Source organism: Syngnathoides biaculeatus, chromosome 7 (genome assembly GCF_019802595.1).
Source record: "Syngnathoides biaculeatus isolate LvHL_M chromosome 7, ASM1980259v1, whole genome shotgun sequence".
Taxonomy (NCBI): Eukaryota; Metazoa; Chordata; class Actinopteri; order Syngnathiformes; family Syngnathidae; genus Syngnathoides; species Syngnathoides biaculeatus.
In genome coordinates, this window is record NC_084646.1 from 14,016,549 (window position 1) to 14,038,064 (window position 21,516).

Here is a 21,516-nt window from a genome sequence, read left to right on the forward strand (position 1 = left end):
GTGGCTGTTATTGTTCTCAACTTGTCAGAGGAGTGATTACATAATGACATGACATGTAACATTGAGTACGCATACACCAAAGAACACTGACCACCCAAACATACCACACACCTGGTTCAAGTGGGCCCAAGTGTGGTTCGACTGGCTCAGCCTAACTATTATTTGTAATTGCATATGCCACAGCATCAGCAATTAAAATGAAAACGAACATTTTGATTGGAGAACATTTTAAAGCAATTTCAAAGCCGAGCTCGTCTGTTCTTCGGATGCCGCCCTGCCCGTTCACGGCCACTGGGTCCCTTCCCCATTGACCTTCCACAAGTGAGGTACAGCAGCTGTTAAAACTCGGGAAATGGGAGCGTTGCTTCTCACTACGTGCCTCTCAACAACTCAAATCCCTTGTTGACCTGCTGTGCAAAAGGAGCGGAAGGAATTGGTGGAGACTTGTCTACGGGTGTGACGTTTACCTTGGATAATGGATTTTGTTCGTGGAGCTGTGGGGAACTTTGACCTGGTTGGCAGTGAATACTCTAGATCAGTGATTCCCAATCAGTGTGCCATGAGAGCTCTTCTGGTGTGCCGTGGGAAATGATCAAATTTCACTTAATTGGTCAAAATATTATTTAGTTACAACAAATAATATACTTTTGTTTATCCATCGATAGCAGCAGGACATAACGACAGACAGAACCAATAAATTCTCTTCTATTTGATGGCAGAAAGTGTATAGTTGACTTGTGTATCCACATTTTGTGACATTTTTGTTTGTTGGTGTGCTATGAGATTTTTCAAACGTTAAGATGTGTACCTTGCTTCAATAAAGGTTGGGAATCACCCCTCACTATTTTTCCCTCTCATTCCGCTCGATGTGAAAGATCTCCTTCTTACTTTGCATCTCCGAAGTCTCATAACATGCTCCACCTGGGGCAGGCCCCCCATCTATTGAGTAGATTGTACCGGCTTTGTTTGAAGAGGATTTTTTTTTTTTGAAGGAGACTTGCAGTAAACGCGCAACTTCCAAGAAACTCTGCTCACCAAAGCTTAGCCTCTGAAGCTGCACATCATTTGTGAACTACAGTGGAACCTTTAAGGATAATGTGACCGCCATCTTGATCGGATTTTGAAACTATTTTTCCCATAGGAAAATAATAGAAGGTCAAATGAGGGCCATCATGAAACCTTTATCAACTCTGATGTTTTAACACTATTAACTGTCATTTGAGTGTAAAATTGAACAGTCATCCACAGCTCTCATCGATGTTTTTAAAATGTAAGAGGCACCCGTAGTGCCCGGAGTAAACCCGTGCTGACAACCACAAACCCCAAATGTCACAGGCATGTAAAAGGAAGCTAACCACTGCAAAACATTGGTAGAGAGGGAAACAAACAAACAAAAAAAAAACAGTTTTAAAACTACTACCAAGGTTTTATTGTAGCCTCCATTCCCTCCCCCCTTGAGTCGAGCCACGCCGTTCAAGGGCACCAGACATGCACTGTAGTAAACATGCGATGTGAACAAGACAATGTTAGCCAATTGCTGTGACATTACAATGAAGAAAACAATTATTTGAACACACTATTATATTCTAAGTTGCTGAGAAACACATAGAGTTTCAGCTCCCTCCAAAGATTTTCTAATGGGTTTAGGTCTGGAGACTGGCTAGGCCAGCGGTCGGCAACCTTTGACACCGAAAGAGCCATTTGAACCCGGTTTCCACGGAAAAGAAAACACTGGGAGCCGCACATCTAAAATGAAGAAAAAAAAAACTTCTACTACTTTACCGCAGCATGTTTCTCCATTGGCTTTGCCGGGCTTGAAAGTCGCTCAAAATAGACGGCGTTTCAGCGGGTATACCCGCTTCCGCAGTGTGACGTCTATTTTGAGCGACGAAAAAATAATATCAAATAATTTAATTAATATTTTAATATTTCAAGATCACAATCTTCAAATTTAGAACTAAAATAATATAAAAACTAACACAAATAAAACGCACTTCAATTAAATACAAAAAAAATTTTTTAGTAATTTATTTTCCCAAGCCAATCAGAGCCGCATTATAAGGATGAAAGAGCCGCATGAGGCTCCGGAGCCGCGGGTTGCCGACTGCTGGGCTAGGCCATGCCAGAACCTTGATATGCTTCTTACGAAGCCAGTCCTTGGTTTTCCTGGTTGTGTGCTTCGGGTCATTGTCATGTTGAAAGACCCAGCCACGACCCATCTTCAATGCTCTGACTGAGGGAGAGAGAGAGGTTATTCCCCAAAATCTCAGAATACATGGCCGCGGTCATCCTCTCCTGAAAACAGTGCAGTCGTTCTGTCCCATGTGCAGAAGAAAAAAAGTATGAAGCTACCACCCCCAAGCTACACAGTAGGGATAGTGTTCTTGGGATGGAACTCATCATTCGTCTTCCACCAAACACGGTTAGTGGAATTATGACCAAAAAGTTCCATTTTGGTCTCATCTGACCACAAAACTTTCTCCCATGACTCCTCTGTATCATCCAAATGGTCATTGGCAATCTCAAGACGGGCCTTGACATGTGCTGGTTTAAGCGGGGGAACCTTCCGTGCCATGCATCATTTCAAACCATGACATCTTAGTGTATTACCAACAGATCCACTCAGATGTTTAGCTTCTTCCATTTTCTAGTGATTCCTCCAACAATGGACCTTTTTTCACCAAGCTGCTTGGCAATTTCTCCGAGCCCCTTTCCAGGCGTGTGGAGTTGTACAATTTTGTCTCTGGTGTCTTTGGACAGCTCTATGGTCTTGGCCATGTTACAAGTTTGAGTCTTATTGATTGTACGGGGTGGACAGGTGTCTTTATGCAGCCATCGACCTCACACAGGTGCATCTGATTCAGGATAATACATGGAGTGGAGGTGGACTTTTTAAAGGCGGACTAACAGGTCTTTGAGGATCAGAATTCTTGCTGATAGACAGGTGTTCAAATACTTATTTGCAGCTGTATCGCACAAATATATCATTAAAAAAATCATACATTGTGATTTCTGGATTTTTCTTGCACCTGCACATGCGATGAACATTTCAGATCCCTCCATGATTTCTAAGTGGGAGAACTTGGAATATAGCAGGGTGTTCAAATACTTATTTTCTTCACTGTATAGTGGGACCATGATTTATTCGGAATAGTGTCACTATAATAGTAAATGTTGTTGGTTTAAAGCTGCATTTTTTTGGGGGGGGGGGGATGTATAGTCAATTAATAATCCAAAAGATTTTATAAACCTGTCTAGGAGAAATGTTGCTAATTCCACGTTGCTTCTGAATCCACAAAGCTGCCTGTGGCCCTTCAATCTTTGAAAGGCAGCTTATAGTTTCACCCTTGTCTTGTCTTTTTTTTTCTCATGTTGTTGATACAATGCGGGTGGACATAAAGAGTTTTTCCCCTGCTTAATCACATGAATCTTCAGCACAATCTTTTTTTTTTTTTTTTTTTTTTTTTTTCCGATGCAGGTTACCAGAGACAGCTGACCTACAAACGTCAGGATGGCTCTTACAGCGCTTTTGGAGAGAGGGATTCCTCAGGAAGTATGTGGTAAGTCCTTGTCACTGCAGTTTACACAACTCTTAGGGTCCAACGCCGGGGCTGCATTCTTCAACTTTTAACTGCACGGAAGGTTCCTGCTGCATCCCCGCACACACACACACACACACAAACCAACACACAGAGGTTATCTTTTTCTCCCTTTGTTGTGTTTGGCCTCATTCGGGTACAGGCAGATAGAGCCATTTAATAATGTTTATAACAATGACATTAACGTTCTCTGCGGGGTTCTGCAGCGGTCACTTTTTGGAGCCTTCTCACCCAGCGCATACCTCTTCTAGATTTACGGGACGAGGTGGCCGTCACGATATATGATCGAGCCAGTGTTGTAAAACAACATGCTGCATAAGCAACTTGGAATCGTAAACAAACTGCGCAATTGGTTCCTGGAAGTAGACGAAACTGTCAAGATTTATTTGCACTCGAGCGTCGTCCGAGACACGAAGCGGACCCATGCTGCTCTGGCCTCCTCTTGGAGACAGAGTTATACGTTGTCTGGGGCCACTTCACCAAATGCCATTTTCCTGGCCGAGAGCATGGATGAATGACTCACCACCGGGATAGAGTCACTCAGCGCAAGGGAAAAGCTAGACTTCTTCCCCTCATGACTGACGGGATTTGAGGATGTAACAACCGCGGCAGGCGGTGTAGGTTTTGGGCACAACGCAGATGGTGCACTTAAAGGTAGCCTCCACCATGCCTTATGAATCTGTCAACGTGAGGCTTGTTGGTATTCAGAGCTGTGCATTTACAAGTGCTAACATTTGCCAGCTAGCAAAAAGATGTATTACAGTACAGGGAGTCCTCAGGTTAAGACGGTCTCGACCTAAGATGTTTCGACTTTACAACGCCCGTCCCCAGTCCACCATTTCATCTGGCTAATGCTGGTCCGTGTTTGTGCGCCGGGAGTATCTTTACATTTTTCGCCCTCCTTTTTAGACATTATCGCCCCAAAGAAGAAAGCTGTGTCTTTTAGCAATGCTTCTGCAGCCAAAAGAAAATCCATTACCATGGAAACGAAGCTCAAGATCATAAAAAGATTGGAGAAATGAGAGACAGCAACACCACCAACGCTTCAGTTGGTCGACTGTGGTGACAATTACTAAAGACAAAGCCCGTATTTTAGCGCATGTGAAGGGTTCTGTTCCCATGTCTGATACAATGATCACCAAACAAGGTTCTTTGAATATTATCGAGATGGAGAGGATTGAGGACCAGGTTTCTTCGCAATAGCTAAGCGCAGCCTCCCCTTCTTCTTCTCCATCCACCTCTCACCAGTAATGCTAAGTACATCATCTTGTTTATTTCAACGTATTTGCTTTTTACACAAAGTATTTTTATGTAAATTCTGACTTTAATGGTGGAATCTGACTCAAGTCGAAATTCGATTTAAGTCGCTACTGTAGGAATGGATCTCAGTCGTAGACAGAGGACTCCCGGTATCTCGAAGGTAAATTGACTTGATCTAAAATCATTATCTGTCTGTATAAACCGTGATGAACATTTTTTCATGGCAAGTTTTCAAAATGTTGGAGCCAAAAAGTTTGAGAACCCCCACAGAAATCCCTTTGGAGACCGAAATACCAGCCGAAGGTGACTGAACAGTTGCCCTAATGTGGCGGGTTCTGCCGCTGGTTTTGTGAATGGGCAACCATCGGCCACAAGGTTTTTTTCTTTTTTTTTTTTTTTTTTTTTTTTTTTGGTGAGTCGAAATTTGAATCACAAGTGAATAGTGTTTAACCACGATTCAAAAAGACCATCTCATATCAGAAACATTTTCTGATATAAAGCCAGATCCAGCCGGCCGCCATCAAGCCATACCAGTACTGAATGTACATGATATATATATATATATATATATATATATATATATATATATATATATGAGTATATAGTAGTAATGGAACAGAATACTTTTTATATTAAAAAAAAAAGCCAAGTGAAATTCATCTAGTTCAGTGTTGCATTGGTTTCTGAAATAAAATCACAGAACAAATAAACAATTCAAGTTACAAAAAAAACTCATGGAATCGATCTCTAAACCAAAATGCCATCTGAAGTTTTGATTCATTTAAGTGGCTACATTAGGCAGAAATATCATAACATAATGACACAATTCTTTCTTTGGTAAAATAGTCATTATTGTTCAGTAAGCTTTTTTTTTTCTTTCTTTGTTGCAGACGTTCCCATAAATATGTGCCACGTAGGTTGCTTTGCTTTTACTCTTCCGTCCAGTTCATCTCAAAGCAGCTCGATGGGGTTTCATTTTATTTTGGTTAACTTTACCTGTTTTGTTAAACATCTTGTGACGTATTGCTACTTAGTTTGTACAGTTTCATACTTTTCATTTGATTTAAACTGCTAGACTTTAAATTGAAACAACTATGGAAAGATTAGGCAGTTCTAAAACATTTGACTGCTAATGTAACTTACATCAAGCAAAGCATTGAGTCTTTGTCACTGAAATGTACAAAAGGTACAAAGCGACATGCAGCTCGCCACCGCCAACCTCCACAAATACAATATTTCCACTATATTGTGTACTCTATGTTGGTTACAATCATACTTAACTGTATTTATAGATTAAAATAATTTTGTATGTACCTGACGCCAACAAGCGAAGTGTCTCTGTTGCCAAAATGCAGCGCATGCAGTCAATCCGTAGATTCAAGCCTTTCTCAAATATCCACTCTCTCTTTTATTTGTCATCTATGTTCTGTCTTTATATTAATACAGTATAACATACCTGCAGTGGCCAGGGCAATCCACTTCTTTTTTTGTCAATCACGCCGCGGTGCTTGCGGTTCACCCAAAAATTTCCATTGCAACGAGTTGATTAACGCCGCCTTATGTAAGAGTATGACTATTTTTTCGGGGATTGAGGAGTTCACACGCACACGCTTTGCTGCTTACTTGGTGTGTGGTGGACCGTAGTGGTGCCGTGCAGAAAAATTTGCTGAAAAACCCCACAATCATCCACAAAGGATTTGGTGACTGAAAAGCTGCACGGCTTTGGCCGACATCTCAAGATTTGATCACGGCGCTCCAGCCCACATGTGACTAATTGGCACACATACAGCTGACCATAACAAGACACAAAGATAAAGATGGAAAGACAAACAAACAACAGAAATGTTTAGTCTCTGGATGTTCTTCTTTTTCACTGACACGCTTTTTGACTGTTTTGCTTAGTGGTAGGTTCTGGAAAAGGGTGAGCGCAAATTTGTTTGGGAAAATAGGAAGTATCAGTCTCTCGTGTTTTGGCTATGAAGTGGCTCTCATAGTTTGCCTTTTTCCTTGCTTTCCACATCCAAATCCCCTCCTCAGGCCTTCCGTAGCCAATTGCACACTTCAAAGCGTAAATATGACGGCTTTTTGAACACCGTACATGGGTGTTGTCCGAGATAGAGGTCCAGATTTGCAGAGCCTAGAGGGGAATGTTTTGATGTGGACCTTGGGAAAGCTTATTCTTGATCCCAGTATAAAGAGGGCTACCATTTCACCTGGATTATGAACAATATAATTCAGCTTTCAAGACTGTTCATCCCGAAAAGATTGATAAGGGGGATACTGTTGCCGTCAACCTTGATTATAAATGTGGGAAAAGGGAATATTTAAAGGGATGTTCTCTGCATGTCCTGAACTCCTGTTTCCATGCCAGTAATGAGTGGAGCAGAATGATGCCCAAATATGGAAGCACATATTCAGCCATTCACTGCCCATTTCTCAAATTCTTATTTATTTATTATAATTTCCACACTTTAATGATTAAGCACAATCAAACAAATGTGAATATTAGACAAAGAATACCCAAGTAAGCATAACAGGCAGTTTTTTTTTGGGTTTTTTTTTCGAGAGAGAGACTTGGGCAAGACAGACAGTTACAGCTGTGCAAAATAAAATAAAAAAACAAACAAACAAAAAAAGAACATTTCTGATTTAACCATCTATAAGTTGAGCTAGAACATCTATGTACTGTACAAACTGCTTTAATTTCTTCCATTTTAGATTTAAAAAAAACATGAGGACACCAATTCCTGGAGCTTTAAGTCAACAGATTCCAGGCTGAGTGTACACAAAAGCCCTTATCCCAATTTCATTTGGAAGCAGGGGCAAAATGCAACAAATACTGGCACATCTCTGCCTAAAACATTTCAATATTATATTATTATCATACTATACAAATACATCCATCCATCCATTTTCTTTACCACTTATCCTCACGAGGGTCGCGGGGAGTGCTGGAGCCTATCCTAGCTGTCAACGGGCAGGAGGCGGGGTACACCCTGAACTGGTCGCAATCGAGACAAACAGCCACACGCACAATCACATCTAGGGGCAATTGAGAGTGTCCAATTAATGTTGTGTGTTTTTGGGATGTGGGAGGAAACCAGAGTGCCCGGAGAAAACCCACACAGGCACGGGGAGAACATGCAAACTCCACGCGGGCGGGGCCGGGATTGAACCCGGATCCTCAGAACTGTGAGGCCTACGCTTTACCAGCTGAGCCCACCATGCCGCCTATACAAATACATACAGCGGTAAATATTTATTAAGGGAGCAATTATTCAAAAGGTTGCCCAGTGGTGCAAATGGTTTGAGCGTTGGCCTCACAGTTCTGAGGACCAGGGTTCAAATCTCGCTTTTCTTTGGGCACTTCAGTTTCCTCCCTCATCACAAAAACATGCAGTCATTGGAGACTTGAAATTGCCCAGAGGTGTGATTTTGAGTGTGGCTGTTGTCTGTCTCCACGTGGCCTGCGATTGGCTGGTGACCAGTTCAGGGTTTACACTGGCACGTGCCTGATAACACCTGTGACATGCTCCAGGTCTCCTTGTGAGGATAAGCGCCACAGAAAATGGATGGATGGATGTTTTTAGTACAAAGAATGCACACAATGAATGAATGAGTGAGTAAATGTTAAAATTTATAACAATATTTCAATTCAGGCGGCATGGTGAAGCAGTTGGTAAAGCATTGCCCTCACAGTACTGAGGACCCGAGTTTGATCCCGGCCCCGCCTGTGTGGCGTTTGCATGTTTTCTCCGTGCCTGTGTGGGTTTTCTCACGGCACTCCGGTTTCCTCCCACATCCCAAAAACATGCAACATTAATTGGACACTCTAAATTGCCCCTAGGTGTGATTGTGAGTGTGGCTGTGTGTCTCTTATGTGCCCTGCGATTGGCTGGCGACCAATTCAGGGTCTACCCCGCCTCCTGCCCGTTGACAGCTGGGATTGGCTCCAGCACTCCCCGTGACCCTCGTGAAGATAAGCAGCAAAGAAAATGGATGGATTTTAATTCATTTTATTGGGGAAAAAAAGGCAAAATTAGTGTAGCAAATGTTACAGGACTCATGATAATGTAAATTCTCGGTGGTCCGGATTAAAAGGACAGAAGGGCTGTAATTTGCCCGACCCTGGTCTACAAGTACGTAGCACGACTTCCCATTGTCGACTCGGACTCAATCGCTTCAAGACGTGTTTAATGTTCACAATCGCATAAAAAATTAACCATACTTTGATTAAACGCATTCAGTGCTTCAATGTTCCATGTTTGGTTTTACATCGTCAAGATGTGTCTAGCTTTTTATTTTTTCCTTTCCTCATAACGTCCACTTTTACATACCTCCTTCTGCTGACAGATTGAAAGACTGTGACTAGTTGGACAAACTTCACACTTGGCTGGAAAAGTGTTTGCCTTCTTGAAGTTTGACAGTTGAGCATTTTTGCGGAATTTGCCAGCACATTTTTTTTTTTTTTTTTTTGGAGTCTCTTTGATACTTCTCCTCCCTTCCTTGATCCCTGTTTACCGCTCTCTCCCCCCTTCGGCGCTTCCTCCAGGTTGACAGCGTTCGTGCTCAAGTCCTTTGCCCAGTCGCGGGGCTTCATCTTTATTGACCCCGAGGAGCTGCGAGCGGCGAAGTCCTGGCTCATCAGGCACCAGAGAGACGACGGCTCCTTTCCGGCCGTGGGGCGGATTCTGAACAAAGACCTGCAGGTAGACGGATGGCTGCGTCGAGGGTTCGCCGAGTTCAGGGAGTTCTTGCTGTTGCGGAGATTTTTCACATCTGATTACGTTGTCATGCTGTAACCCCGGCTTGAGTTTTGCAAGCGTGCAAAAGCAACAAGCAAATTGTTTCTGTGGAGAACCGGGGACACCTTGCGGGGATAAAGCCCTGCCTCAATTTGACGCCCCCACCACAATCTTTACGATGGCCTATATTATTCGTTTAAAAGTGTAAATAATTCACAGCGGGATCGGCTCCAGTTGTTCCGACAGCTTAATGAGGACGAGCGCGCTAGAAAATGTGGGGAAGGATAAGACGGCCAGAAATGATTTTTGTAATGCGATATGAAGTGAAAGCAATGAATGTTTTCTCCCATCTACAGGGTGGGACCCACGGGAAGATCTCTCTGACGGCTTATGTGGTGGCAGCGCTTTTGGAGACGGGCATATCAACTGATGTAAGTGCATGACGACTGTGTTGAAAATTATAATTCATATTGATTCTTCCGAACTGCCTTATCTGCTCCTTGTGCTTCCATTCGCACTCCCAAAACACGCATGTTAGCCTCGCTTGAAGACTAAATTGTCCATAGGTGTGAATATGTGTGTAACTGGTTATTTGTCTCTATGTGCCCTGGGATTGGTTGACACCCAGTCCAGGGTGTACCCAATTTCTCTCCCACAGTCAGGTGGGTTTGGCTCGAGCTCATCTAAAAACCTAATGATGACGAGCGCTACAGAAAATGGGTAGATGTATTTTTATTTACTACTTTTTTACTTTTGCTTCTGTGCAAGGCGGAAACCTATTCTGGTTGAGATCCTTTCAGTACTTTTATTTTTTTGCATTTTAATTTTTTAAAAACTTTTATTTATTGATTTATTTTTTGCATCCTGCTGAGCTGATTAATGCTTTTATGCCATTGATAGTTGTACAGTTGGGCCATGACAGTCTAAAAATACATGATTTTTTTTTACTGTCTCACATCAGAATATTTTTCTCCGTGTTTTAGATCAATGAGTATTCCTAAAATTGTTTCTAGTGAGAAGTATTATTTAAGGAAAATATATACAATAGGGTGGCACGGTGGTCAGCTGGTAAAGCTTTGGCCTCACAGTTCTCAGGTCCTGGCTTCAATCCCGGACCAGCCTGTGTGGAGTTTTCATGTTCTCCCCATTCCTGCCTGGGTTTCTTCCGGGCACTCCAGTTTCCTCCCACATCCCAAAAACATGCAACATTAATTGGACATCCTAAATTGCCCCGAGGTCTGATTCTTTGTCCTGATGTGCCCTGCGGTTGGCTGGCGACCAGTTCAGGGTGTACCCCGCCTCCTGCCCGTTGACAGCTGGGATAGACTCCAGCACTGCCCGCGATCCTCGTGAGGATAAGCGGCAAAGATGGATGGAGATATATATATAGATACAATGGACAATGCAGTCAGGGTGCAAATTTTTTTTTTTTTGCACAACTTTAGCTCATAGAGAACATGATGTTCCTCTTTCGTCAAGAAACTAGTTGCGAGAAAAGCAATAGTGCCTCTCCTGGTGGGAGCCAAGTGGTTCACACCGTCCATTCATCTATTTTCTGAGCCGCTTATCGTCACGAGGATCGCGGGAGTGCTGGAGCCTATCCCAGCTATCTTCAGGCAGGAGGCAGGGTACACCATGAACTGGTTGCTAGTCAATCGCAGGGCACGTAGAAACAAACAACCAGTCACACTCACAATCGCGCATAAAGGAATTTACTTTTTGAAACGAGGTTGCCCAACAATCAGTTCAACATAATCAAAAGAGTTTGAGTTTGAATTCTTTACAGTGCCCATCACTACTCTTCTGCTAAGGTATTGGAACAGTCAGGTTCTTTGTGTTAGTCCAGAGCGCTTAACAGCGTTAAAATATCTTTTACAAGTCTTGTAAAAACAAAAGCACTTTTCCTGTTTGCTACATCGGATGTAGTGCTGATTTTACGAGTTTCATTTCATTTCATGGAGTCATCAAGGGCAATGAGAGGTGCCGTCCCGCCAGCTGCGGGAGCAAATTGCAGGATCGCTGATAGCTGCAGGGAAGGATGTGCTGGCAGCCGGCCCGCTCCCATTTGTTATGCCTCAAGTCAGTGCTGCAAATCTGATAACGTTTTTCATCGCGTCAAAACATCTCCGGATAATGCGCAGAGACATTAAGGGCTTGTGAAGGATAATTTACATTCCTCCCGAATCAATTCTGCTTTTCGCCTGCGCTCCACAATACTTACCTGAGTTGTCTTTTAAAGTACTCTCTTAAAAATGTCTTCAATGGTACTCTCCACCACATTGACATGACAGGAAACATACAATGATTTTTATGAAAAGTCGACATCCTCCCTGTTCAAATGGCAGGATTTTGTGGCCCACATGTTCAAGAGATTGTGTTATGCTCCGATGAAACCAAGGTTGGAATGTTTGGCCTCGTCACCAAAAGAACACCTTGACGTCAATGTTGCATGACGATGGCGGCATCAGTCTTTGAAGTTGTTTTCCTTAAACTACGACCGGGGCCGTAGACATGGTGGAAGGAATTAACAGTTCCGAATTACTGTTAGTATTAGTAACAAAAAAAAAAAAACAAACCCTTCAGGCTTCTACTAGAATGAAAATAAAAATGTCCTGAAAAGCCTACTAGAACATCTGAACTTTTGGGAAGGTATAAATGAGGAACACATTGAGTGCTAGGAGCTGTGTGCTTACCCCCATTTAGCAAGTGTTTGAACACAATTGGTTGGATCTGAACGTTGCCATTTCTCCTTTTCTTATAGGGTGTGCACACTTGTGCAACTACGTCATCTGCAGCTGTTTATTTTTACTTTACCTCTCAAAAACTTTCAATTGAGCGGAGCAGTTTATAGGCCACGTTAATCGTGGAAAAAGTATTGAAATTATCATCATCATTTTGGTATCATTATAAAAATTTTAATTTGAAGTGTAGGTCTCTGTGTGTGTGTGTGTGTGGTGTGTGTGTGTGTGTGTCTGTGTGTGTGTGTGTGTGTGTGTGTGTGTGTGTGTGTGTGTGTGTGTGTGTGTGTGTGTGTGTTGTGTGTGTGTGTATGTATCCATGCTTTCAAATTGTTTGCTTTTGGGTCCCATTTCATTCAACTCCTACTATACTGGAGCTCCTACTATAAATTATTCAAAAAATATTCCTACAATAGCTTTGTGAGGGGAAAATAAATGTCCTGAACAATGTTAAAGGGGGGGGGGGGGAGAAACCATTGAAATGGGTTGGGTTTCACCATAATTCTTATGAAAACCTTTGCTTTCCAATTGTACATAGTTGAGCACATTGGCCCGGCCTCGGATTCCTCCATCCTGACCTCCCCCTTGATCTTTTACAACCGGTGAAAATTGGAAGAAATTTTAATTGGAAAAAAAAAAAATCCTTCACATCAAAGCAAAAGATCAATCCCCTTCCAAATTCACTTCATGCAAAAAAATAGTTGTGCACTTGCACTGAGCCGCTCTGGGGGCCTGTCATCTCTTAGATTACAGGGAAGGTCACATCTGCCGAAGATGAAAGCTGACGTTGAACTTTTAGCTGGAGGGGGGGAAAGTTTATTCAATAGCCGCACCCAAACTGAAGATGTGAGCGTGCACGCGGGTTGTTTATGTTCACCTGATGCCTGATGATATTTAGCTCAGCTGAATCACGTTTACAGAATGTTGAGCACCGCAAGAAAGCGAAGTCGACAAACGACCTTGTGTGGTATAAAATAGAGACTTGGGCCCGCCGCCTGATACCGGCTCAACACAGCCTCTCAAAATACCCACACTCTCCTCTATTGCCCGTTTCCTCTATTGCGCTTCTTCCTTGACAACCGCAGCATCTTTTTATGGTTCAATAGACGACACAGTAGAGTGTATGATACAGTATGTGGCGCAACAGAAGGTCGGCATACAAGGCCACAGTTTTTTTCGTTGAAGCAAGTTTGTTTGTTTGCGAGTTGCTCGATTGCTGGTGCGCAGCTAAACGTCGCCTTCTAATATTTTTGCGATGTCCACTTAAGTCGTGTTCAGCCGCGTAGCTTGGTGTGCGGGGTGAACAAAGTGCATGAAAACCCCCATGTTTGATTAAAAAAAAAAAAAAGTTGATTTCACAACAAAATTGTGTTTGAACTCAATTAGAATATCACTACCCAGGGCAATAATAATTTTGTTGAATTTTAACATTTTTTTTTGCTGTCAGCAGTATTTGTACTGAGCAGCCTGGGCATATATATATCGTTCTCGTGTCCATTTCTCTGTCCTTTACATAAAAGAAAGGTAAGGCACTTATTTAGGGCAGATGGATTCAAGATGGTGTTAGTATATCAGTTTTTCCCAAACTTTATTGCGTAAAGGAACATACCGTATCTTACATAAAAAAAAAAATAATAATAAAATCCTCACGGCACACCAACTCCCCCCAAAAAATAAAATGCTCCAAAAAGTGGACAAACTGGATGATTGTACCTTCTGCTATCTGGTGAAAGAGGATGTAATTGTTCTGCCGGTCACAAAACGTCACTACTGTAAATCACAGGAGTCAAACTCAAGGGCCGGGGGCCAGATGTATTCCACCACATCGTTTTGTGTGGTCTACTTCATGTTTCTCGGTAAAATCTCTTCCAAAATTGCCTTTTAATAACATTGAGGGATTCTAAGCATTTTTGCAATGATCACCAAATATGCATTGCTTTTTCTTTTCTGGTTCAGGAAGAGAAGGTGGCAGTGGCCAAAGCCAAGGACTTCCTGGAGACCAAGATCTACTCCGCAGACGACCCTTACACCACTGCCCTGTGCGCATATGCTTTGGCTCTGCTCCGCAGCGCCTTTGCCCCTCTCGCTCTGCGCCGCCTCAACCACATGGCCATTACGCAAGGTACTGTCGCAGTTAGCACAGTGAGTGACACCACCTGAGTCATTGTGTTCCCCCAAAAACATAATTAGAAACATGGTATTGCAATTTTAACCCCCCCCAAAAAAAATTATATATATATATATATATATATAAATACATATTTATATATTGACATATTTTCTTCTTTGTTGATTAAAATATATTTTTTTATAAATTTTTCAACTTTCCTTTTATTTTGATGTGAATTCAAAATTTTCGTTTTTTCATTAACGCTAACCCGCTCTAGAATGAATTCATGAGATACATTTTGCGGGGGACAAATAACAATAACCTAAAGAACAAGAAAATAAACACAATTTTAAGAATTAATTTTATGTATTTATTTCAAATTACATTTATTTTAAATTCATTGTTTGATGTATAATTATGTATTTTAGATTGTTGTTTGTTTATTCACATTTTTGAGGAGGGAGCTTTAATTTTGCTGGTATAGAATATTTTTTGGGGGGCGGGGGTTGGCTACTCTTGCACGAAATGTTTATTTTCCATCAGGCGACTACATAATCAAGCATAGTACTATTTCTATCAAAGCCATGGATGATTTCAAGTCACAACAAGGCTGTCATTCACAGATTGGGTTAAATTGGCTACACAGTGTTCAGATACATATTCATAATTGAAATGTCAGACGTTAGGTTCCACAGTACATGTATGTGTGCAGACGGACTCACCCACTGGAGCCTGACTGGAAGCACGATGACGGACGAAGACACTTTCATGGGCTTCAACGACGGCCTTTCCCAGTCAGGTACACCAAGCGGTCCACCTGATATCCCCCGCACACACGGCTTCTTCTAATTGCCGAGCGTTTTTCCCCCCCAGTGGTGTCTGCAGAGGTGGAGATGACAGCCTACGGTCTTCTTACCTACACTCTCCTCGGGGATGTGGCTTCGGCCCTGCCCGTGGTCAAATGGCTCTCCCAGCAGCGCAACGCCCTAGGCGGCTTCTCTTCTACACAAGTAGGCCTGAAACCTGTTGTAGACTTTTATCCTAATCATAATAATAATAGCTTTATTTATATACAGTGGTCCCCTGACCTACTGTATTAAGACTTTTTCCAGATACGATCTGTTGTTTAAGGCTAATATACAATGGGAAATATCATAGACAATTTAACAACCTCAGGCGGCAGTGTTATAACGTTTGTACACAAATGGTACAGCATCATATGTAGACAGACAATATAACAATACACATAGATTTAATCTTTGTCCTCTGGGGGAAAATGACTAACATTACAGCACATTACTGAGTCTGATTGGGAGAGATTATTTGAGACACCACTGTTTTGATTCATGAGCGTGGTGACAGAACAAATTTAACTCTTATCTCAAGGCACCACTCAGTAGTTTAGGTTGGTTCAAATTCAAGCTGATGATTTTGAAGTACAACTTTTCCTCACTCACTTCATCCGTGTGCCAGGACACTTGTGTGGCACTACAGGCGTTATCCGAGTACGCCATCCTGTCCTATGTTGCGGGTGTCAACCTCACCATCTCGTTGGCCTCCACCAACCTGGACTTTCAGGAGACATTTGAGCTCAACAAGGACAACAAGAAACTCCTTCTGAGCGCCAGAGTAAGTGCTTCATTTTTTTTCATTAAGTGTCATTAAGAGACAAATAGAACATCATTTATGGGTCGCTTTGTGTCGCTGTTTGTGCATAACAGCAAATAGCAATAAATGGTAAAATAGCAACTTTAAAGGTCAAGTGTCATGAAGTGGATAATTTTTAGTATGTTATTCATGAAAAACGGCAGCCAGTATGGACCCATCCATTTTTTTCACCACAAAACATGATTTTAACGTTTATGGCTTTTTGTAACTCCCGCCATGAATATCCTCTCGAGGAATTTCTTTTCGACAAGAAGCAGGAAGTGACGTTGGAGGCAGTAGCATGCTCAAGCGGACTCGTTTCTTTCTATTAGTTTTACCTGCGGGAAGATAGCTCGTTGTTCCTTCGTGTTAGCCAAAATGTCGGCACGTGCATTGCTGGATATTGCTCGAACACTTGGGAGGATGGATTCGCACTTCAAACTTTTCCAAAAGATCCGGTTCGTCGTGAAAAATGGATTTCACAAGTGCAAAGGACAAGCGATTCGTGGTTTCCAAATGACAGGTAGGTGTGTATACAGCTACTAAAAAAAAAAAAAAAAAAAAAAAAAAAAGTTGTTGTGGGTGGCGTAATCCATAATTCAGGGTTGCTAAATGTGTTGATGTGCGCATCGGAAGGCTTCCGTGCAGCAGCTGCTGAAGGACGGCCTCCGCAGACCTTGTGAATCGTCACCGGCTCATCTCCGCCACGGAAGTGGATTGGACGGGGAGGTGGTTTGCCCGTGATCTGCATATCATCTAAATATGGCTCGAAACAATAGGGTAATATTGCCCCGGACACTTCACTTGATTGTGAGATGTTTGAAAAGAACGTCCGTGTCTGAAGGGCCGTGCCCCACAGTAGGGGCCACATCTGTGTTTTCAATGTCCGGGGTGACATCACGGGCAGGAGATGCAGCCAATATGGCGACCACTTGGATGTCAAATGACACTTCCGCAACTTTGCGCATCGATGATCATATTTATTTTTTCATGTAGACATTGAAGTGAATAATCTTATATGTATTTATCATTTCAATATCTATTTTAGAATGTTTATAGGGATGACACTTGACCTTTAACCATGTGGGGTTGGGTGTTTGTTTTCAATTTCCTGAATAGTAGCGATTATGGAGATGCAAAGATTCGATGGGACAGTGACGATAATTCATGAGCTCACTAACCCGCTAGTTATTCATGTTAACTGGAACTGTAGACAATAAAAAAATACAATATTAATTCACAACTGCAAAGTTTTCAAATGCATACAGTTAGGACTAGAATTAATCAATAACATAACTAAGGTTCATCAGGTTGAAGATTACATATTTTGTTTTTGTAGTGTAGTCAGTTGATTATAGAGTAGGTTGAGAATGTATTTGCAAATCTTTATTATTATTATTTTCATTTGTTTTGCACAACATCTCGATTTCATTGGTATTGGGGTTTGTATAATTAACTAATTAAAAAAGTATGACGCCTGATATGTTTAAAGTAGCAACATCTGTTTTCTTCCTAGTAAATGACCCCACCCCCCGCCCCCCTCGCCCCTGCTGCCCCTTTGTCACTCTTTTTTCTTTTTTTTTTGCCCCAGATTCCCAGTATTCCTACTGGCCTTTTCGTCAGCGCCAAGGGAGAAGGTTGCTGTCTCATGCAGGTAGCGCAGTCCGACTTTCACAATCGCGCACACGTGCTGCACTTATTGCGTACGCTTACCTCATCGGCTCACAGGGAAGAATTTGTTGGCAGCCAAGAGCTTGTTGTTGCTCCTTTTTAACGCACAAATGAATCACCGGGCAATTGGAGTAATCTGGTACACTTTAGAGAATTGCTCTTTTTATGTGCTGCACCCCCCCCCCCCCCAGGACAGGATGCTGATTACTTCCTGCAAACAAAAAATCTTTTATGCGCTTATGAGTCGGCTTTTTTTTTTCTTCCTTTCCTGTCCTCTTATCGCTTGACATTTAATTGCTTGTTTTTGGATGTCAAAGATGTTGAATCTTGGGAAAGATTCATTCCTCAGGCATCTCTACTCTCTTTTTTTTTTTATTTTTTTTTTTTTAACCACTGCTGTAAACAACAGAACACAACGTGCAGCTTGAGGCAGCAGCACCTGGCTTCTATTGACATACATACAACAGGCCGAGAATTCAATCAATGGCTGCGTTTGCGTGCGCCTGTAGACATTTGGCTTGACAAGAGTGTTCTGTCCTGTAAGTGGCAACCTTTACTGATTCAAGCCGCATATTTGACACGGCCGAAATGAAAATGCGCAATTGGATATCGTGTACCGCCACACAGTGTTTGGAATGACGGAATTAGCGGTTATAACATTGCATGGACAGATGTATTGGGACACTTTGCTGTTTTAAAAAAAAATATGGCAGAAAAGGTAAGACGAAATCCTTATAGTGTACTGAGTTTTGCCACCCGTGACTTGGAGGATACCTGGATGAAGAGCCACTATTTTCTTTTGTCGCAAGCGATGGCTGGACTCCACTGTGATCCCATCAAAGCCAAAAGTTAAGCAGTACTGATCGCGGTAATTCAAAGCATTTTTGGCATGATTTTATGATAAATTGTACACATTTTATCATGTTACTGTGTAGCAGTCACAGGCAAACCTACCTCAAAAGTGTGGTAGATGTGTTGAACTTTAGCCGACTGTGTGTGTCTTTGTAATCCTTATCCAAACCAGCATTAAACCATAAACATTAAAAGCAAAAATACTCACCATCCTGATACCATACTCTTCCCAGATTGACGTTTCCTACAACGTACCCGACCCGGTATCCAAGCCGGCGTTCCAGCTCAAGGTGGACCTCAAAGAGCCACCTCTTCCCTCCTCCTCGTCCTCATCTTCCCGTCATCCCTCCTCGCGACCGCGGAGCCGTGCCGACAACCGCTCCGAGCTCAACCGCAAGCGCCGGGCACCCATCGATGACGACGACCCGGCGGCTCACCAAGACAAAATGGACTTCCACCTCTCCTTGGAAGTTTGCGCCAGGTGAGAGCAGCACAGACGCACATCCTTTCCGTCCACTGGCTAACCTCTCCTGTGTCTGTCCAGGTGGCTTCATTCGGGTTCCTCTAACATGGCCGTCATAGAGGTCCCCATGATTTCTGGTTTCCGAGCAGATGTTGAAAGTCTTGAGAGGGTGAGTAAAATCACACACGCGTACACGCACCTGTGGCCATATTCTTCGGTTTGTTTGTTTTTTATTGATCAGTGGAATCCTGCAACCTTCCTTGTGTTGCGAATCGGGGAATTCGCTTTAACATATTTGACGACCAACATAAAAAGCAAATAAGAATAAATAAACAAATAAATGATGCAATATCTATCCATTTCACCCTTATTGTAATTGGATTTATTTTAGTATTTAAAAAAAAAAGGGGGGGGGGGGAATCTCTCACTAATAGAAACGGGTTCACTCGCACCAATATTTTTCGGCTGTTAATATGATAGAATACGTCCACATACTGCACTCGATGTAATGTAGCAGGGACACATGATGGCCGAAAGTTGGTGAGCATTTTGATCCATCAGCTGCTGCCGGGCCATCGCCAGTGGTTGCCGGGCCGTTGACTGTATCAAATTCTACAATATGATGTTTCTTCTTAAGTGCTGAACTTAGTGGAGCTTCTCAAGTGCGGAAGAGGAAACATTCTGAAGTCCATGGCGGAATTAATAGGGAACGGTCACATTTCAGGGTTCTTCCACCCAGAATTTGCAGGAGAGTGTGTAAATGACGGTTTTGAGTGGTGGGAGAATGCACACAGTGAGAAATGACTGTTCTCATTTACACACAGAAATGTATATGGACCATTATTGCACACCTCTGAAGGCACCATCAATGCTGAAAGATACCTAGCGGATTTGGAGCAACATATGCTGCCATCCAAGCAACCGCTTTTTCAGGGATGTCCATGCTAATTTCACCAAGACCATACCAAACCACATTCTGTACGTGATACAACAGTGTAACTTTGTAGGAAAACAATGTGAGTACCAGACTGGCCTGCTCGCACTCCAAACCTGTCTCCCATTGAAAATGTGTACCAGATAATGAAGCTCAACGGAGACCCCAGACTGTTGAGCAACTGAAGTTGTACATGAGGCAAGAATGGAAATTGATTCAACTCACAAAGCTTCAACAATTAGTGTTGACACTTTCTTCTTCTTGTCTTTATTCTTTCTTTTTTCTTCTTTTTTCTTTCTTTCGTCTTCTTCTCCTTCCTCCTTTCAGCTTGTCCCGTTAGGGTTCGCCACAGCATGTCATCTTTTTCCATCTCATCCTATCTCGTGCATCTTCTTCTCGAACACCCACCTCATGTCCTCCCTCACAATATCCATCAACCTTTTTTTTCTGGTCTTCCTCTCGCTCTTTTGCCTGGCAGCTCCATTCTCATCACCCTTCTACCAATATACTCACTCTCTCGCCTCTGATCATGTCCAAACCATCGAAGTCTGCTCTCTCAAACCTTGTTTCCAAAACATCCAAAGTGTTGACACTTTCCAAATGCTTTCCAAATTTAGTGTTGTTAAAAGGAAAGGTTTGTCAAAAAGTGGTCAACACCACCATTTTCGGAACATGTTTTAGGCATCAAAAATGAATGAAACTATATTTGAACTTGTGCGTAGATTGTAAAAACTCATCGTTCAATAGTCTGTGCTGTACTGGGGACGCAAACCATTATAATTAGTCACTTTCAGGGCCTCTCTCTGCAGGCTTCCAGCTCTTAGAAGCACCTCTCTGACTAGTGGAGATGTTTAACACACATGCGCATGCATAGGAGTACTTGTGAATTTGTGCCTACTCATGTTAACCTGCCTTCTGGTGGCTAACAAGGTTAGTTTACACCCCCTCAGAGTTTTATTGGTGCCTGCCCGACTGTCACTTATATTCCTCAATCAACGGCGGAAAGCGTGGCCCCTTCCGTCCCGTCCCGCTTGCATCTAATTCGTGCTGAATGATGAGTTTAGTCACCCGTCAACCAACACAATGAAAAACGCGGAACATGCTATGGTTAGAATATTTAAAAAAAGGCGACGGACTCACTGGCCATGGCAGTATGGACAATTTATGCTTTTCTAAATATACCGATTGTATACCTCGCGTTAGTGTTTGTGCGTACGCGTCTTGGTTGTGGCGCCAGCTCAGGCTGAGCGCCTCATAAACCCCCACTGTCCAACGGCTGCCACCTTTGACAGAATGAAAAGTCGCCCCGTCGGGCAAATGATCTCTACAAGCTTACTATGCACGCTCTTAAAATTTGCCATTAAACTAAGCTCCTTTAACGCTTTTCTGCAGTCATACACGTCCATGCGCACACAGCAGTGGTGGCAAGTAACCAAGTACAAATACTTTGTTACTGTATCTATATTTTTCAGATATCTGTACTTGAGTATTTTTCTG

At 42.5% G+C, this 21,516-nt stretch overlaps 1 protein-coding gene across 2 annotated transcripts in view; it reads left to right on the plus strand.

The window, feature by feature from the left end:
* The window catches only part of cpamd8 (C3 and PZP like alpha-2-macroglobulin domain containing 8), a 66,331-nt gene that overhangs the window by 31,087 nt on the left and 13,728 nt on the right, over positions 1–21,516 (plus strand). For both annotated transcript variants that reach the window (XM_061824895.1, XM_061824894.1), the window contains exons 28-37: positions 3,479–3,560; positions 9,412–9,568; positions 9,961–10,035; positions 14,299–14,464; positions 15,165–15,251; positions 15,326–15,462; positions 15,926–16,081; positions 17,691–17,753; positions 18,856–19,103; positions 19,167–19,254. In XM_061824895.1, the coding sequence (XP_061680879.1) occupies positions 3,479–3,560; positions 9,412–9,568; positions 9,961–10,035; positions 14,299–14,464; positions 15,165–15,251; positions 15,326–15,462; positions 15,926–16,081; positions 17,691–17,753; positions 18,856–19,103; positions 19,167–19,254 (1,259 nt within the window). The remainder of the gene's footprint in view (positions 1–3,478; positions 3,561–9,411; positions 9,569–9,960; positions 10,036–14,298; positions 14,465–15,164; positions 15,252–15,325; positions 15,463–15,925; positions 16,082–17,690; positions 17,754–18,855; positions 19,104–19,166; positions 19,255–21,516) is intronic.